This window comes from Lemur catta, chromosome 10 (assembly GCF_020740605.2).
Source record: "Lemur catta isolate mLemCat1 chromosome 10, mLemCat1.pri, whole genome shotgun sequence".
NCBI classification, from domain to species: Eukaryota; Metazoa; Chordata; class Mammalia; order Primates; family Lemuridae; genus Lemur; species Lemur catta.
Window position 1 is genome coordinate 55,714,613 of NC_059137.1, and position 16,975 is coordinate 55,731,587.

Genomic DNA, 16,975 nt, shown 5'->3' on the forward strand with positions numbered 1-16,975 from the left:
TTAATATTTTTTCAAGCTTATAATACCAATGTGTCACTCTCTAAGTGTACTTTAACTACGTCTTCTGAGCTTTGTCAAGGACCTGGAAGTGCCATTTACCCCAGTGTTTGCAAATGTCTACTTTCCTTAGTTCATTGATCTTGCCTTCATTAAATTAGAGTTTTCATTGAAATTATATGTATTTATACAAAAATTCAAAAGGCTTCAGTTCATTAATTTCCCCTAGATTTTGACTCTTCCTTAGAGAATTCAAGCCATTGTACTAGAATAATATTCATGAAGAAAAGTAGTACACTGCCACTTTAAATGAGAAATAAAAGTTTTGATTTCACACCAGTGGAAAGCAGTTTTTTAGGCAAGATGAATCTGAAGCAAGAGTATGAGAAATGAATAGAGGAGATAACAGCATAGCCTGTAAGTTCCAAAATATGGTTTATGCTACAACTAGTGAAGCTATTAATAACTATAGTTATAAACATGAACATATTCTCTAGATCTAAAAAGTCTTACACCAAAGCAAAAGAAGCATGAATACACAAAAATAGAGTAAGTGCCCTAGCTATGACAAATCAGCAATTCACACATCTTACACCCTTTCTGTTGAAATTAATGGTATTAAACATTCTTGTTCCCCAAGTTCTTCACCCACCATTAAATGTATGAGAAATTTAGAACTCCTGGGTCCTTCATTATTACCTTGGAAAATGCAAAGCTGTAAATTTCAATAAAAAGAAGTCATAGCATTTAGTTTTTACATCTTATTGGCACCATGTTAATCCATCTTTATGTAAGAAGTATTTTCCCTTTATTACTTCTAAAAGAAATTATGTTTTACTATGGTTGCCAGAAAGTAAATGAAAAGTGTCAAAGAAGAAAATTTCAACAAATTGAGTCTTAAAGATCAGACTGGCTTTTCTTAGGGATTCATAAACAGGGCAGCATCCCATCTATGAAATAGAAATGCCCGCCATTGGGAGTGACAGTCAGTTTTTGTAAGATAGCTTGAGCAGGGTCAAGGAAATAGAATAGTGCAAAAAGGAGATTGATTAACATCAAGTTACTTCAGGTTACTTTCTTTGTATGGGACTTCATTGTTAGGCTGGCTCAGGTTTGGTCCCCTTTTGATTGGTTGCTCCTGTGTTTTTCAGAAAACTGGTCCATTTAGGTACTTGACTATCATCTCTCTCTTGATTTTTGGAAGGTCAGATCTTACAAGTAAAGCATTTAGGTGTTGGTTTGGTGATGTGGAACCTTAGCAAGAGTAATTCCATTTTGGTTTGGTCCCTTAGAACCTAGTGCAGGATCTCAGTCCCATAAATTTTATTTAAAAAAGGCAAAGGTTTATACACTGCTAGGTTGCAGTGGAGGGCAGTTCCAGAGAGAAGAAGTGAGGGTAAAAAGAAGTGAGGCAGGGAAGGAGAAAAGTCAATTCAAGGATCAAATTATTGGAGTCAAATGAGACGGACTGCTCAATGTTTCATGATTATCTTCTGAAACGCCCAGGTGTGACTTTTTCCTCTGAGTGGACTTTGGAGTTGGAGGAAGAACTCACTTAGAATTAGTCACAACAGCCATGGACTGAGATGCAGGAAGTTACCAGAGGTCCCAGAGACAGGGAGAGATGAGGCTGAGATGAAGTGATATGTCACTTAAAAGGTGTCTGATACAAAGTATCTGAGTTTTATCCAGATTCTTATTTCTGGAACTGCTTCACCAAATGTCGATAGTCTTCCTCGTCTTCCTAATTATTGTTTTCAAGGTCATTACTGTTTACGTGTTCCACAACTGTTTGCAAAATTACAAAACGTAACATGGTGATATGATTATTTTGCCCTCTCTTTGGGCAATGTAATGTATTCTCCAACAGACTGGGCATCGAGATTGCTGCTGGTTACAGGAATAAACTGCTGTGCCACAATTTAGTCACTTAGTTCAAGAACCAGGTTTTCTTACTTTCAAATCTTGGAAGAAGTGGGGGAATTGTCTACAGTTCCCTGTTGTTACTCATTCCATCAGTGAAAGGTGAGTGAACATTAGTGAGGAGTGTCCTGCTACTTCAGGTGTCAGGGAGTCTCAAGTGTCTACAAGATCTCCAGAGTAAAACATACTCATTTGTCCTTAACATAAAAACAGGAACGCATCAGGCTTGTTTCATCCTTGAGTGGATTACACGGAAGCCAGAGAGTTGCCAGTTCATATAAAAGAAGGAACTTAATACCCTATACTCAGGCCAGATTTATGGATATTTTTGCTTTCGAAACTTGAGATATAATGAACTTGGTACAGAATCTGATCTATTTATCATGTGGTCAGAATAAACTGAAAAGTAGAAGGTCATTAAAAGTACAAAAAAATCCCTTGTGTACAATACATGAGAAGCATAGATATTTGGTTCCTGGGGTCTTCTCTCTGGAGATATGTAGGCATAATATTTCTTTGAAAATATCATCTCTGTTTAATCTCTCCTGGTGGTATATCCTTTACCCTCCCATGCGATACTTATCTATAGCTGCCTCTCTGTCACTGTCTATGAATTATTTTGTCAGTCTTTCTCTTGAACTCAGCTGAATTTTAAGATCAATGAACTTACTTGCCAATCTGACAGGGCTATCAGTTGTTGTAACAATTAATTAAGCCTTACAAATTATTTTAACCCACGACTAGCAGTCACTACACTACTTAATTGCCACTCAATCACACAGTTAAATTTGCCTGAAATTAACGCCATATTCCACAAGGGAGACAATTTCAACCAGTCCGTCCAGTTGCTAATTTTCTGAATATTTCCTTAGGCATAGCTTTGAAAACTATTAAAGCTTCAGCATAGGAATCTTACTTTTTCTGAAAGCATTTGAAAATGTTCTTTTCTCCTTCAAAGCTTAATTTGGAGTCAAGCAAAAAATGTTTAAAAAGGAAGTGTTTTCTGGTTTTCATGGTATTAATATTTAGCACTAACAGGCGATAAACCAACTAGAGAGCAAGATACAGGAGAAAAGCGTACAAAATGTGCACATATACAAACACGTATGTTCACATTTTCATTTATCTGGCTCATTGACTTTGTCTAGTGAAACGTAGAGCCAAGAAAGAGAAACTGGTAACGTGAACAACTTTGTAGCTGATCTTCACACATAAATATCATTTACCATGACAAGCCGACTTGGAAACTACAGTCTATCCACCTGTAAAAATATATTTAGATCTGCTCAGTGCTAGCAAGCATTCTTCACCAGGACGGCTCTAGCAGACACATTACCTTTGTGATTTTATGGCAAAATAGCAGAATTAGAGTTTCTCGATTTACTGTGCCTTTTTAGTTTAAGCTGTAAATGCATGCAATACATATCTGCCTTTGAAATAACAATTTTAAAATGGCATGCTTCTTGTGGTAAGCACATAAATGTACATGTTAATCCATTCCCAGCAGGAGAGCCAACTTCCCATTCTTGTGCTCATGTGAAAGAATGCGCTGTCAGGAGAAAGAGAGAAAAATTATGTTATGGGGAAAATCACCTTCCTTGTAGAAATGGAGACTAACATTCCAGAGGTTGCAGTCAGTAAAGGGAAGTCATTAAATAAGTACCTAGAAGACTCCTGTCACTGCACTAGTTGCTTGATATGGATATTCTTTAATCATCTTACAAAATTTAGAAATGTAGCTACTAATATACTTTTTTTTGGTCAGATAAGAAAGGTGAGGCTCAGAAAAGTTATGCAATTTAGTAAGTTCTTACAATTTGTAGGTGGAATAACCTCTTCACTAGCTTTGCCCCTTCCAAAGTATTTGTAATACTTCTAATCTGGTCTTATGGTTATATCACATCCCTGCCTCAAATCCTTTAATTATTCCCTAGTGTCTAAATTATAAAACCCAAGGCATGATTCATTCTTGCTTTTGATGCTACCCCTCTAGCATCTTCCGTCAACTTTGTGCACTTTGCACTGAGTTACATAAATAATTACCTGTGGTTCCCAGAAAAAACTCTCTCTCCTATTTATGCCAAGCTTTGGCATGTCCCTCACTTTTTGCCTGAGAGATCTGCTGCTTACCTTCCTAAGCCACTTATTCCAACCTAACATATTTAACATTTCTCCTGACTAATTTCTCCTATCATCACAATTCAGATGAGGCTTTATTTCCTTTTTGAGGCTTTTTGGGATGTGGCCTTGCTTCAGTTTCTTCTTAATTGTTTCCTTAGCCACCTATTCTTACATTTTACCTTGTGGCTGTATTATTGTCTACTGAACCATCTGCACCCACATACTAGACCTTGGTTCTTTGAAAGAGAACCATGAGTTATAACTCTAGTTACAGCTCTATAGCTTCAGAACTAGCAAATTACCTGGCTATTGACAGATCTGCCTCCACATGCTAGACCTTGATTCTGTGAAGACAACCATGAGTTATAGCTCCACAGTTTTAGAACTAGCAAATTACCTGGCACTTCTTAGACACTTGGTAAAATTTGATGACACAAATGGGTAAATTGGGCCAGACTGCACAAAGGGTACAAGTAAAGACCACCAAGAATATTGGATTTAGAAGAAAGACAGTTTTCATTTGGGAGAGACCATAATCAAATAGGAATATCCCTGCAAAAAAACAAAAAATGAGTGGAGAAAAAAATCTTTTAAACTTGTTGATTTTAGAAGAAACTTCAAGGAAGAGTACATTTCTCAGATTAAATTTCTATTACGCAACGTTCACTACATTTTAGAGTCATGGGAATGGCAATTTTGCTCAAATTGATGATTTTGATTGTTATTAATTATTTTGTCCTTAGGATAATTGAGTTAACCAAATTATACCTTGACTGACAATCGGCTAGGAAGCATTTGATGACTTTGTTATGTCTATGATAGTGGAGTGGGGGGAGGGAAAAGTGGATGGAGAAACAAGAAATGGGTGATATGAGTTTCATCATATGAATCTCTTATAAATGAGTTCATAATGAAAATGTCTTACTAAATCCACTTTAATAGTTACAGAATTTATTGCTTACAGTTTCATAATCTTTTGATAATCATCAATTTCTAATGACTTTTTAAAATAAGGATTAGTGAGTTTTCCTTCTCTTCATTTGTTTTAATAAACTCCTCTGTATCAGAAGAAATTTAAAGTTTTCATCCATGCATGACTAAACTTTGTGTTTGCCCAACACACTTAAAAATTTTAGCAGATAATATACATTCTTCAATGTTTTCTTTTTTTTTTAATTCTTATTTCAGCATATTGTGGGGGTACAAAAATTTAGGTTATGTATATTGCCTTTGCCCCCCCAACCCCCCAAGTCAGAGCTTCAAATGTATCCATCCCCTAGACAGTGTGCATCGCACTCATTATGTATGTATACACCCATCCCCTCTCCCACCCACATCTGCCCAACACCCAATCAATGTTATTCCTAAACGTGCTCTTAAGTGATGATCAGTGAAACAAATTTGATGGTGAGTACATGTGGTGCTTATTTTTCCATTCTTGGGATACTTCACTTAGTAGAATGGGTTCCAACTCTTTCCAGGAAAATACAAGAGGTGCTATATCACCATTGTTTCTTATAGCTGAGTAGTACTCCATGGTATACATATACCACATTTTATTAATCCACTCATGTATTGATGGGCACTTGGATTGTTTCTACATCTTTGCAATTGTGAATTGTGCTGCTATAAACATTGGGGTGCAGATATCTTTGTTATAGAATGTCTTTTGTTCTTTTGGGTAGATGCCCAATAATGAGATTTCTGGATAAAATGGTAGGTCTACTTGTATCTGTTTAAGGTATCTCCATATTGCTTTCCACAGAGGTTGCACTAGTTTGCAGTCCCACTAGCAGTGTATGAGTGTTCCTGTCTCTCCACATCCACGCCAACATTTGTTGTTATGGGACTTTTTGATAAAGGCCATTCTCACTGAAGTTAAGTGATATCTCATTGTGGTTTTGATTTGCATTTCCCTGATGATTAAAGATGCTGAGCATTTTTTCATATGTTTGTTGGCCATTCTTCTGTCTTCTTTTGAAAAATTTTCGTTCATGTCCTTTGCCCACTTTTTGATAGGGTTGTTTGATTTTTTCTTGCTGATTTTCCTGAGTTCTAAATAGATTCTAGTTATCAGTCCTTTATAGGATGTGTAGCATGCAAAAATTTTTTCCCGTTCTGTAGGTTGTCTGTTTACTCTCGTGACAGTTTCTTTGGCTGTGCAGAAGCTTTTTAATTTAATCAAGTCCCATTTATTTATTTTTATTGTTGCTGTGATTCCCTTTGGGGTCTTCCTCACAAATTCTTTGCCTAGGCCAATGTCTATGAGAGTCTTTCCCACATTTTATTCTAGAATTCTAATAGTTTCACTCCTAAGGTTTAAGTCTGTTATCCACTGTGATTTGATTTTTGTGAGAGGTGAAAGGTGTGGGTCCTGTTTCAGTCTTCTACATGTGGCTATCCAGTTTTCCCAGCACCATTTATTGAATAAGGATTCTTTTCCCCAGAGTATGTTTTTGTCTACGTTGTCAAAGATTAGATGGCTATATGAGGATGGTTTTATATCTGGATTCTCGATACTGTTCCACTGGTCTGTGTCCCTGTTCTTGTGTCAATACCAAGCTGTTTTAATAACCACAGCCTTGTAGTATAGTTTGAATACCTCCCATTTTGTTCTTATTGCTTAAAATTGCTTTTGCTAAATGGGGTCTTCTCTGGTTCCATACAAAGCGTAAAACTATTTTTTCTATATTTGTGAAAAATGATGTTGGTAATTTAATAGGGATTACATTGAATCTGTAGATCACTTTGGGTAGTATAGACATTTTAACAATGTTGATTCTTCCGATCCATGAGCATGGTATGGTTTTCCACCTGTTTACATGCTGTGCAATTTCCTTCCTTAGTGTTTCATAGTTCTCCCAGTAGAGGTGTTTTACATCCTTAGTTAAATGTATTCCTAGGTACTTTATTTTCTTTGTTGCTATCATGAAGAGTATTGAGTCTTTGATTTGGTTCTCAGTTTGACTGTTATTGGCATATATGAATCCCTCTGATTTGTGTATATTGATTTTGTATCCTGAGACTCTACTGAATTCATTTATCAGTTCCAGGAGTCTCTTGGTTGAATCCTTGGGGTTTTCTAGATATAATATCATATCATCCACAAAGAGTGAGAGTTTGATCTCTTCTGTCCCCATTTGGACACCCTTGATTCTGCTCTCTTGCCCGATTGCTCTCGCAAGGACTTCTAGCACTATCTTGAATAGCAATGGGGACAGTGGGCAACTTTGTCTGGTTCCAGTTCTAAGTGGGAAGGCTTTCAATTTTTTCCCCATTCAGTATGATGTTGACTGTGGGTTTGTCATATATGGCTTGTGTCATTTTTAGGTAGGCCCTGTCTATGCCTATTTTGTTAAGCGTTCTTGTCATAAAAGGGTGTTGAATTTTGTCAAATGCTTTTTCTGCGTTTGCTGAGAGGATCATATGGTCTTTGTTTTTGCTTCTATTTATGTGGTGTATTACATTTATAGATTTGCGTATGTTGAAGCATCCCTGCATCTCTGGGATGAAGCCCACTTGATTGTGATGGATTATTTTCTTGATAAACACCTGGATTCAATTTGCTAGGATTTTATTGAGAATTTTTGCGTCTATATTCCTGAGGGGTACTGGTCTATAGTTTTCTATTTTTGTTGCGTCCTTTCCTGGTTTTGGTATTAGAGTTATGTTGGCTTCATAAAATGTGTTGGGGAGGATTCTGTATTTCTCTGTATTGTGGAATAACTATTGTAGGATAGGCACCTGTTCTTCTTTGTAGGTGTGGTAAAATTTGGGTGTGAAGCCATCTGGTCCTGGGCTTTTTTTTGGGGGGAGGTTTTTTATTGCTGTTTCGATTTCAGTTCTTGATATTGGTCTGTACAGGAATTCTATTTCTTCCTGGTTGAGCTTAGGGAGGTTGTGTGTTTCTAAAAATTTGTCCATTTCCTCTACATTTTCCAATGTGTGTGCATAAAGATTTTTGTAGAATTCATAGATGATATCTTGTATCTCTGTGGCATCAGTTGTAATTTCTCCTTTCATGTTCTTGATGGAGGTTATTAGAGGTTTTTCTTTTCTGGTCTTAGTATAGCCAAAGGTGTGTCAATTTTGTTTACCTTTTCAAAGAATCAACTTTTTGTTTTATTAATCTCCTGTATAGTTTTCCTATTGTCCACTTCATTTAGTTCTGATTTGATCTTATTAATTTCACTCCTTCTGCTGGGTTTGGGATCGGTCTGTTCTTCTTTCTCCAGCTCTTTGAGTCTATTCATTAGGTTGTCTATTTGTAAATTTTCTTTTTTTTTGATATAGGCATTTATGGAAATAAACTTTCCTCTCAGTACTTCTTTAGCTGTGTCCCACAGATTTTGATAATTTGTGTCTCCTTTGTCATTTAGTTCAAAGAATCTTTTGATTTCCATCTTGATTTCCTCGTTTATGAAATGATCATTCAGGAGAAGGTTGTTTAGCTTTCATGACTTTGAGTAGAAATGAGAATTTCTGTTAGGGTTGATTTCTACTTTTATACCACTGTTATCTGAGAAGATGTATGGTATAATTTCTATTTTTTTAAATTTTTTAAGACATACTTTGTGTCCTAGGATATGGTCAATCTTAGAGAATGTCCCAAGAGCTGATAAGAAGAAGTATATTCAGTGGAGTTTGGATAGAATGTCCTGTAAATGTCAGTCAGGCCCATTTGAATGTTTTCTTTATTTGGAATATATTTTAGCTGATTTAGAAGTTTGTAAGTAATTATAATGGCTTCTGTGTGTATTCTTTTCCCCTAGAAAATTAGGTCCACTGCTGGCAATTCATTTCTGATCTCCCTTTGGAGAATTAATGGGGAAAAAAAAAAAACTTACTCCATTTTTCTCAGCTAAATCTTATTTCATTTGTATTAAAGAACATTATGTTTTCCTTTTAAAATCAAATTGTTTTTCACCAAACTTTTCATCATTATGTACTTTAAAAATATTTATAATTTTTTCTTAGTAAACCAATAATGATGTCATAAAGCAAAGTATATAGCTACAGGGTTGCTATGCTTGCTGGGGTCTATGTTTGGAAAATTTACAACAAAGTAACCCAACTTAGAGAAAGAGAAATTTTGTTTGAGGAGGATGGGCCACAGTTAGTGATTCTGAGAACAGGGCAGCATATGCTTCTCAAATTGTTCTCCATCCCTTTCCATAGCACATAGATCCTAGGGCAAGGAGATTGCAATGATAAGCTTGATCAAAAAGTCAACTATGATCTCTGTGGAACCCGGAGAGCTCAATGTTAAAGGAAATTCAGATCCAAATAATGTATTGTTTTTTTATATTACTATTTTGGCTCACTTTTCACTCCATCTCTTCCCTACAAAAAAGAGAATATATCTACAATTATAATGCATTATAAATATGGATTTGAAGGACATTCATCTTTTAAAACTCTGGAAAATAAAAATATCTAAATTAGTACACATTATTTAGAAAAGTGTTGCTTTCTTTTATGTAATATCCAAGTTGAAAGTAAGCTTCAGATATTCAACATAAAATGCATTAAGAATATCTAAAGCAAAATTTTATATATAGTAAAAAATTTTAACTAAACAATGTTAACTAGTAGTCTTAATCAATGTTTATTGTGTTGCTGATTTTTTTCCAAAGAAAAATATCAGAAGTATCCTGAGTAAGAAATCCTATTATTCAATAAAGATTGAAAAGATTTTGAGATTCCCCCAATACACACATACACACACATTTTTCTTTAGGCAGAACTATTGTTCAGCCATTATTTTGGAATATAATCTAGACACTATTTAAAGATGCCCTTCCTGACCTGTTCTATAACTTCTCTTTTGGAAGCTCATTTCAATGTATAACAACCATAGCCCATCAGGAAAATCTTCCTTATGGTTGACATAAATCACTTATGCTGTAGTCTAAAGCCATTTATGGGTTTGTCCTCAATCTTTCCTCCTCCCCAGAAACAGAACTGATGAGAAGATAATAACTAAATTATCCCCCATCCACCTTCTGGTAGCTTTTTTTCCTTCACATATAACTTACAGGTATGAAGTTCTCATATCCATTTGAACTCAGGCATTTACAAAATGCAATTAAAAGTTAAAAAAACAATGTGGTCATTGAAAAGGTTTGGGGAAAGAGAAAGAGATTTTTAAGTTAGACCTTGTCATTCAGGAGCTAAAAGTAAAATCTGACTCTATAGGTTTTTTTTTTATAACTTTTTCTTTATGTTGTAAATCCTCAGCATCAAACCTCCCATTCCTCTCATTATAAAAACCTTAAATTGTTCAATATATTTCTTGCTACTGTGGATTCTTTCAATTCTAGGTTTTTTAAAAAATGCTATGTTTATTTTAATGAGCATAGCATCAGTTTGTACCCAACATTTTTAGGTATTTCTTAATAAAGGTGATCAATTATATAATATTATCTCTAAGTTACTTTCTACTACATAAAAGTCAACAGGCAATTTTTAAAGGCTATTTCTGTTTATAAATATTAGTTTTTAACAGTTCAGTTTGTCATGGTAAGCTTTTGTTTACTGTGTAAACTCTCTGAAAGTTACTATGGTAAATACAAAAATAAATTAATTTCAAAATTTTATTTAGAGTTTTTGCTAATATCATTTTAATAATACAGTCAATAAAACATAAAGCTTTCAAGAAAAAAATCTAATGCTACTGTTAGGTAGATAGCAAGGGATTCTGGGTCTCCTAAGGATGGAAGTGGGCGCTGTTGCCTTGGGGCAATTGTCCCACCTGGGAATAAGGACAGGGGTGGGCCCCAGGCCTCCATCTTGGTCCTGCCCGTACCTAATCCTGTCTCTATCAATACCCTGTGAATCCACCGATCATTACCTAATGTGCCAGCTGCAAAAGAATGCAGAGGACTCTCTAGCCCATGGGCCAAGAGCATAGGTATCATAGAGTGCAGAAATTGACCTAGAACAACTCACATGGGTAGTAATGCAACTCCCAACTGTCCAATGAAAGTGGTTCCATTGTGATGTCTGAGTCACTAGGGAGGTCCACATCCCGGTACTATAAAACAAGACACAGATCATAACCAAGTCCCTTTTTTTGCCCTTCCTTTTGCTCTCCCTTTGCTGCAACAATGGGTCTGGTCGTCATCTGTGGCGTATATATCACCCTCTGTAAACCTATATCTTGCTCTTGCTCTATAATCCTATCTTTCTCTCCTCAATAGACCTCATTTTTGTGCTTGCCTTACTTTGGTGCATCTGGTCATTCTTCAGCCATGAGTTAGCCAAGAACTAGCATTTTCATGCAGAAACCTGACTCTACTACTGCCATCTGACTCTGCCTGTCCATCCACCTAAAAATATAAAAGCAAACTGCACTTATGTCACAATTTGAGTTCACTGAGAAGCAGACTCTGAGGAAATGTTTAGTGTTCAAGATGTTTATTAGAGAGGAAGGGCCTTAGAATCACTACCCATGGAAAAGATGAGAAGAAAACAAGATCAGACCAACAGCCTGAGCCTACTCCATTGGAAACTTTGGAGCTAACATGGCCATCAGAAATCTTCTGAGCTGCACTGAAACAGTTGGACCTTTATACTTTCTCTTGATCAGTCATTGGTTATAAGCTGTCCCTGGAAGAGTACAACTTTGGATGTGGTGGTGAATCTCTGTAGGGGGAAGTAACCCTTCAGGCGGTGGCAACTAAAAGTTACCTCTGGACAGCTCTCCTAGAAACTAGGACAGTAAATCCTTCCTTAAAGGAAAATTTGGGTGGTGCATATTCAAGCACACCACAATTTATATAGCTATGCACCAGGCATTGTTCCAAGTTCTTTACATATATTAGCTCATTTAAAGTCACAACCATGAGAAAATTACTCTTAAGATACCTAGTTTGCAGATAAAGAAACTGAGGATCATAGAATTTAAGTGACATGCCCAAGGCCACATAACCAATAAGTGGTAGAGCTAGTGAAATGAAGCATTCTGATTTCAAAAATCCACTTGTTACATTGTTTAACTGTCATTCAGAGCCACTAACTCAAAGGTTACCAAGAATCTCTTAATTGCCACAATCCAAGTTTTCAATTCATTCTTCATGCTATTTTTCTTTCTGAATTACATGGCATAGTTCAATGTGTTTTACTTCTTGAAACTATCTCCTAGATTAATTCATTGTGTCATTATTCTGGTTTTTGCATTTAAAGGAAAAGGGAGTACATGGGAAAAAGGGAGGAGTGAAGGAGGTGAGCAGTAAAGCAATTGATATTCTTGTGAAATTCTGTTGGTGTTCAGTAAATCTACGTAAGATAAGATGTACATTAAAAAAGGGGGGGTAGATCACCCTGAGGTCTTCTCTGGGTAGGAAGAAGAGTCATTATATCTCTTCTTGGGTTTGCGTCTGTGGAGATAAACTTGTAATTGACATTTAAGAATTTATTCAGACTACAGTTCTAAGGTTATAATTGACACTCTTTTTATAGGGGATGCATATCTAAAAGAGGATTTTTTAGGGCTGAAGGAAATAAGAAATATTTTAACCCAAAATATATTTCTTTGATATATTTTGAGATAGCTGTGGGCAAACAGGAATAAGGCTGTGAGGCTGTCTAGGTGGGGAGGTTGGGGGAGAGATTTGCATCTATAGAGAATCTCCATTAAATGCAGCCAGGCCCTGACTATTTGATCTGGGATGGGTATGCTGAGAGTCTTACACCTTTAATGGTCTGAATAAAAATATTTCCCTGAGGGATATTATTGTGAGACTTATCTATATAATAATAAGACCAGCTTTCCAGCTTTCATTCTTCCATACCTTGTCCATCAAAAAACTCTGTTTAGTCATTTTCTAAGCCCCTTCATTTCTTAAAAGAAGACCCCTGCACCTCACTGGGGAGAGAATGACAGAGCTTGTGTGACTCAATTCTCAGGCTCAGTTCTCTCTTTTAGCATAATGAATTGGGGGGGGGTCCTGATATATATATATTTTTTTACAGTACTTTCAGTGGTTTCAGGTATCTAGTCAGGATCTTGGAACATATCCTCCATGGATAAAAGCAGTATTATTGCATTAGAAAGTTAAATCCAACAACATATAAAAAATTCACTGGATTAAGGACTGGTACCTGGTAAAGCAAAACTTACTCTCAATTCTTTAGTGGGCATGGAGCCCATCCCTCTTCTGCTGAAAGGGGAACCAAGGTGGTTTTGATCTTGATTAGAATGATTGAGCTGCCACAGGTGTGTCTGTGAGGGTGTTTTCAAAGGATATTGGCATATAAGTCAGTGGACTGAGAGGAGAATGTGCCTAGGCAGGCACCATTCAATCATCTGGAGGCCCAGTTGAAATGAAAAGGTTGAGAAAGGGTGAATTCTTGCTCTCTCACTTCTAGAGCCAGGACTCCCTTCTTCTCCTGCCCTTGAATATCAGAACTCTGAGTTTTCTGAACACTGGATTCAAGCACTTGCACTGGTGGTCTACTGGGAGCTTGGGCCTTTGGCTTGAGACAGAGAGTTATACCATCCACTTTCTTGGTTGTAAGGCCTTTAGACTCAGATTGAGCCATATTAGCCGTTCTCCTGGTTCTCAAACTTGCAGACTTCTTGCCCTCCATTATTGACTGAGCCAATTCCCTTAATAAATCCTTTCTAGTATATCTCCTATCAGTTCTCTCTCTGAAGAGCCCTGACTGTAGCAATATATATGAAAAAAATTATAAAAGTCTGAGGAATGAAATCAAAGAGCTAAATAAATGGAGAGATGTTTCATGTTCATGGCTAGGAAGACTCAATATTGTCAAGATATCAGTTCTTCTCAAATTGATGCATAGAGTCAATGCAAGTCCAAATAAAATCCCAAGTTACTTTGTGTATATCAACAAATGTATGGTAAAGTTTATATGGGGAGGCAAAAGTCCCAGAATAGCCAACACAATATTGAAGGAGAAAGACAAATTCAGAAGACTGACACTACTCAACTTTAAGACTTACTATAAGTCTACAATAATCAATACAGTGTGGTGTTGGTAGCCAAATAGACAAGTAGACCAATGAAACAGAACAGAGAACACAGAGACTCACATAAATATAGTCAACTGGTTTTTGACAAAGAAACAAAGGCAACACAATTGAGAAAAGATAGTTTTTTCAACAAATTATGCTGGAACAACTGGACATCTATATGTCAAAAACTGAATTTAGACACAGACTTTCTGTCCTTCACAAAGATGAACAAAAAATGTATTATAGACTTAAATGTAAAAATCAAAACTATAGAACTCCTAGAAGATAACATAAGAGAAAACATAGATGATATGTCATCAATTCAACAGGAAGATATCAAAAATTATAAATATAGATGCACCCCACATCAGAGCTCCTAAGTATATAAAGCAAATATTGACAGATCTGAAAAAAGACATAGGCAACAATACAATAACAGTAGGAGGCTTCAATACTCCACTTTCTATAATGGTCGGAACATCCAGACAGAAAATCAATGAAGACACAGCAGACTTGAATAACACTATAGACCAAATGGACTTAATTGACATATACAGAACTTTTCAACCGACAGAAGAATACACATTCTTCTCAAACACACATGAAACTTCTCCAATATAGATCACATGTGAGATCACAAAATGAGTCTTAATCAATTTAAAGATCAAAGTCATACCATATATCTTTTCTGACCATAATGGAATGAACTAAGAAATCAATAACAGTAAGACAATGTGAAAATTCACAAGTACATGGAAGCTAAATAATACACTCTTGAACAACAATTGAGTTAAAGAGGAAATCAAAGGGAATCCAAACAAAGTGTTCTTAATTATTTCAGGTAAATATGGTCTAAATTAATGCTTCCTTGGGCTTTATAGTGCTTTACTACACCATGTGTATCAACATGAAGAAGGATTTTATTATACATTTTTTATTATCTATTATAGTTTGATAAATTGGTTTTTCAAAATTTGGATTATCTTCTTAAATCAGCAAATGCAGGGTGACTATTCTATTGTTAAGGTACTAACAGACAAATATTTCAGTGCCACGTAAAACATTTGGAGAGATATTCCTTTTCTTTCTTTGACACCATACCTTTGGCAACTATGCTCTTTAAAGTTAAAAAAAAAAAACAGTTCTATAAAGTATCACTAGGGCACAGAAATAATAAACCTCTAATATGAGCAAAGATTTTAAAATCTAATATGATTATACAGTGTAAATGAAAGTGCCCAAACCTGAGATATCCATATCACCAGGGAAACATAATGTGCTCATTGCTTTAAATATTAGGGATCTGCTCATGGAGTTAGGGTACAATAAATGAGAGAAGGGTATTTTTACAAGAATGGAAGTGGAGTGGATGCTGGGCAGCAAAGAGCAGATGTTCACTGTAGTGACTTTGTATGTATTAGGCATATGACATGGGAATATGTGGTATTATGTCATAAAATAATAATCCAATATTACAATTAATGTTACACAGAAAAGTAACATTACATTTTATATTGAAAATACACTAAAATTGGCTTCTTTCTTATCTTGATAAACAAGATATTAATTACATTTTCCATCTATAACATGTCAGAAAACAAAGAAACAATGACAAGAAATGCTTTTAAGGCTGAAAGATGATTTAACTCTTACAACTATGCTAAGTAGTCCTGACTCACTTGTAAAACTCACAAGTGCCTCAAAGAAGAGAAACATTTCTCAATCCATGATTTATCTCTGTTTTTCTCTTTACTTTAGGATTCTATGGTAGAAATGTCTGTGTTGTCAAAATTTCAATTCCATAGAAGTGGCGAGTTGTCAGTTTGAAAGTGAAAATATATTGTTATAGCTATTCATTGTTCTCATGTATAATACTGTAATCTGACACAAGTTAATATATTCAATATTTCATTTATTTCTATTTTTCTTAGCAAATATTTAGTTGCCATATTTTCTAAGCAACTTTCTAGATGTTGACAATACAAAGATGAACAAGGCAAAGTGAATGGCATGAATACACATGTTTTAGATAGCAGATGGTGTATTTGGGGAACTGTGTCTGATGTGCTAAGAGTCAGAGGAGATGATGTTGGGGTGAAATATTGAAGAACCTCTTATGTCAGGTTAAGAAGTTTAGAATATATCTGTTAGAATGTAAGGCTTAATTAATATTTTCAAGTGATGGAATAGAGTGGCTAGATCTCTATTTAGAAAGATACTTCCACAGGAATTTATTACAGAGTGGGAAAGCTGGAGAAAAGAATTGAAAACACATTTTGTGCCAGGGCCTCAGGATGTAAATATTAATAAGATTTCAACTCAGTCTTCAAGGAATTTAGGGCTTGAAAAAAACATACTTATATAAATGCAAATGTAACAAGGCCTTTGCTAAAAGAATAAACACTAATGGCAGAGTACCTAAATGCCTGATTGTGTGAGTATGTCAGGAGTCCTAGTGGGTAAATGGGAATTGTGAAGATGGAGGATGGTCAGGATAGATACTAGAAAGTGGTACATGAATTAGAGTTTGAAAGACAGAGAAAAGATTCATAAAGGAACAAAGATTTGAACTATGATCCCAACAGAAGTAATAGCATATGTAAAAACAGCTAGATAAGAGAAAGGATAGTTCACTTGGAAATACCAAATAGGTAGGCACTACTGAATTGAAGTAGAGTTGTGGGGAAAACAGTGGGATATTATAGTAGAAAAGCCAATAGAGATGAGACCAGGAAATATTGCTATCCTTATCAGTGTTTAAACTAGGAAATATGGGACTTTTGTGGGATGTTATGCAGGAAAAAAATAGGCATTTTAGAATGATATCTCTGCTGACAAAAGCGGCCAAAGATTGGAGCCAGAATACAGTGAAGAAATCATTGCAAGAGATGGTGAGAACTCGAACTATATGAAGAAAAGAGAAGGGCAAAGAATATATAAAATCTAAAGATG

At 35.6% G+C, this 16,975-nt stretch overlaps 1 protein-coding gene across 1 annotated transcript in view; it reads right to left on the minus strand.

Annotated features, from left to right (window-relative positions):
• The window catches only part of LOC123645688 (40S ribosomal protein S3a-like), a 68,125-nt gene extending 54,538 nt beyond the window's left edge, over nt 1-13,587 (minus strand). The window contains exons 1-2 of the mRNA XM_045562127.1: nt 13,408-13,587; nt 10,993-11,077 (exon numbers count right to left, since the gene is read on the minus strand). Coding sequence (XP_045418083.1) covers nt 10,993-11,077; nt 13,408-13,587 — 265 coding nt within the window. The remainder of the gene's footprint in view (nt 1-10,992; nt 11,078-13,407) is intronic.
• Between the last annotated feature and the right edge of the window lie 3,388 nt (nt 13,588-16,975).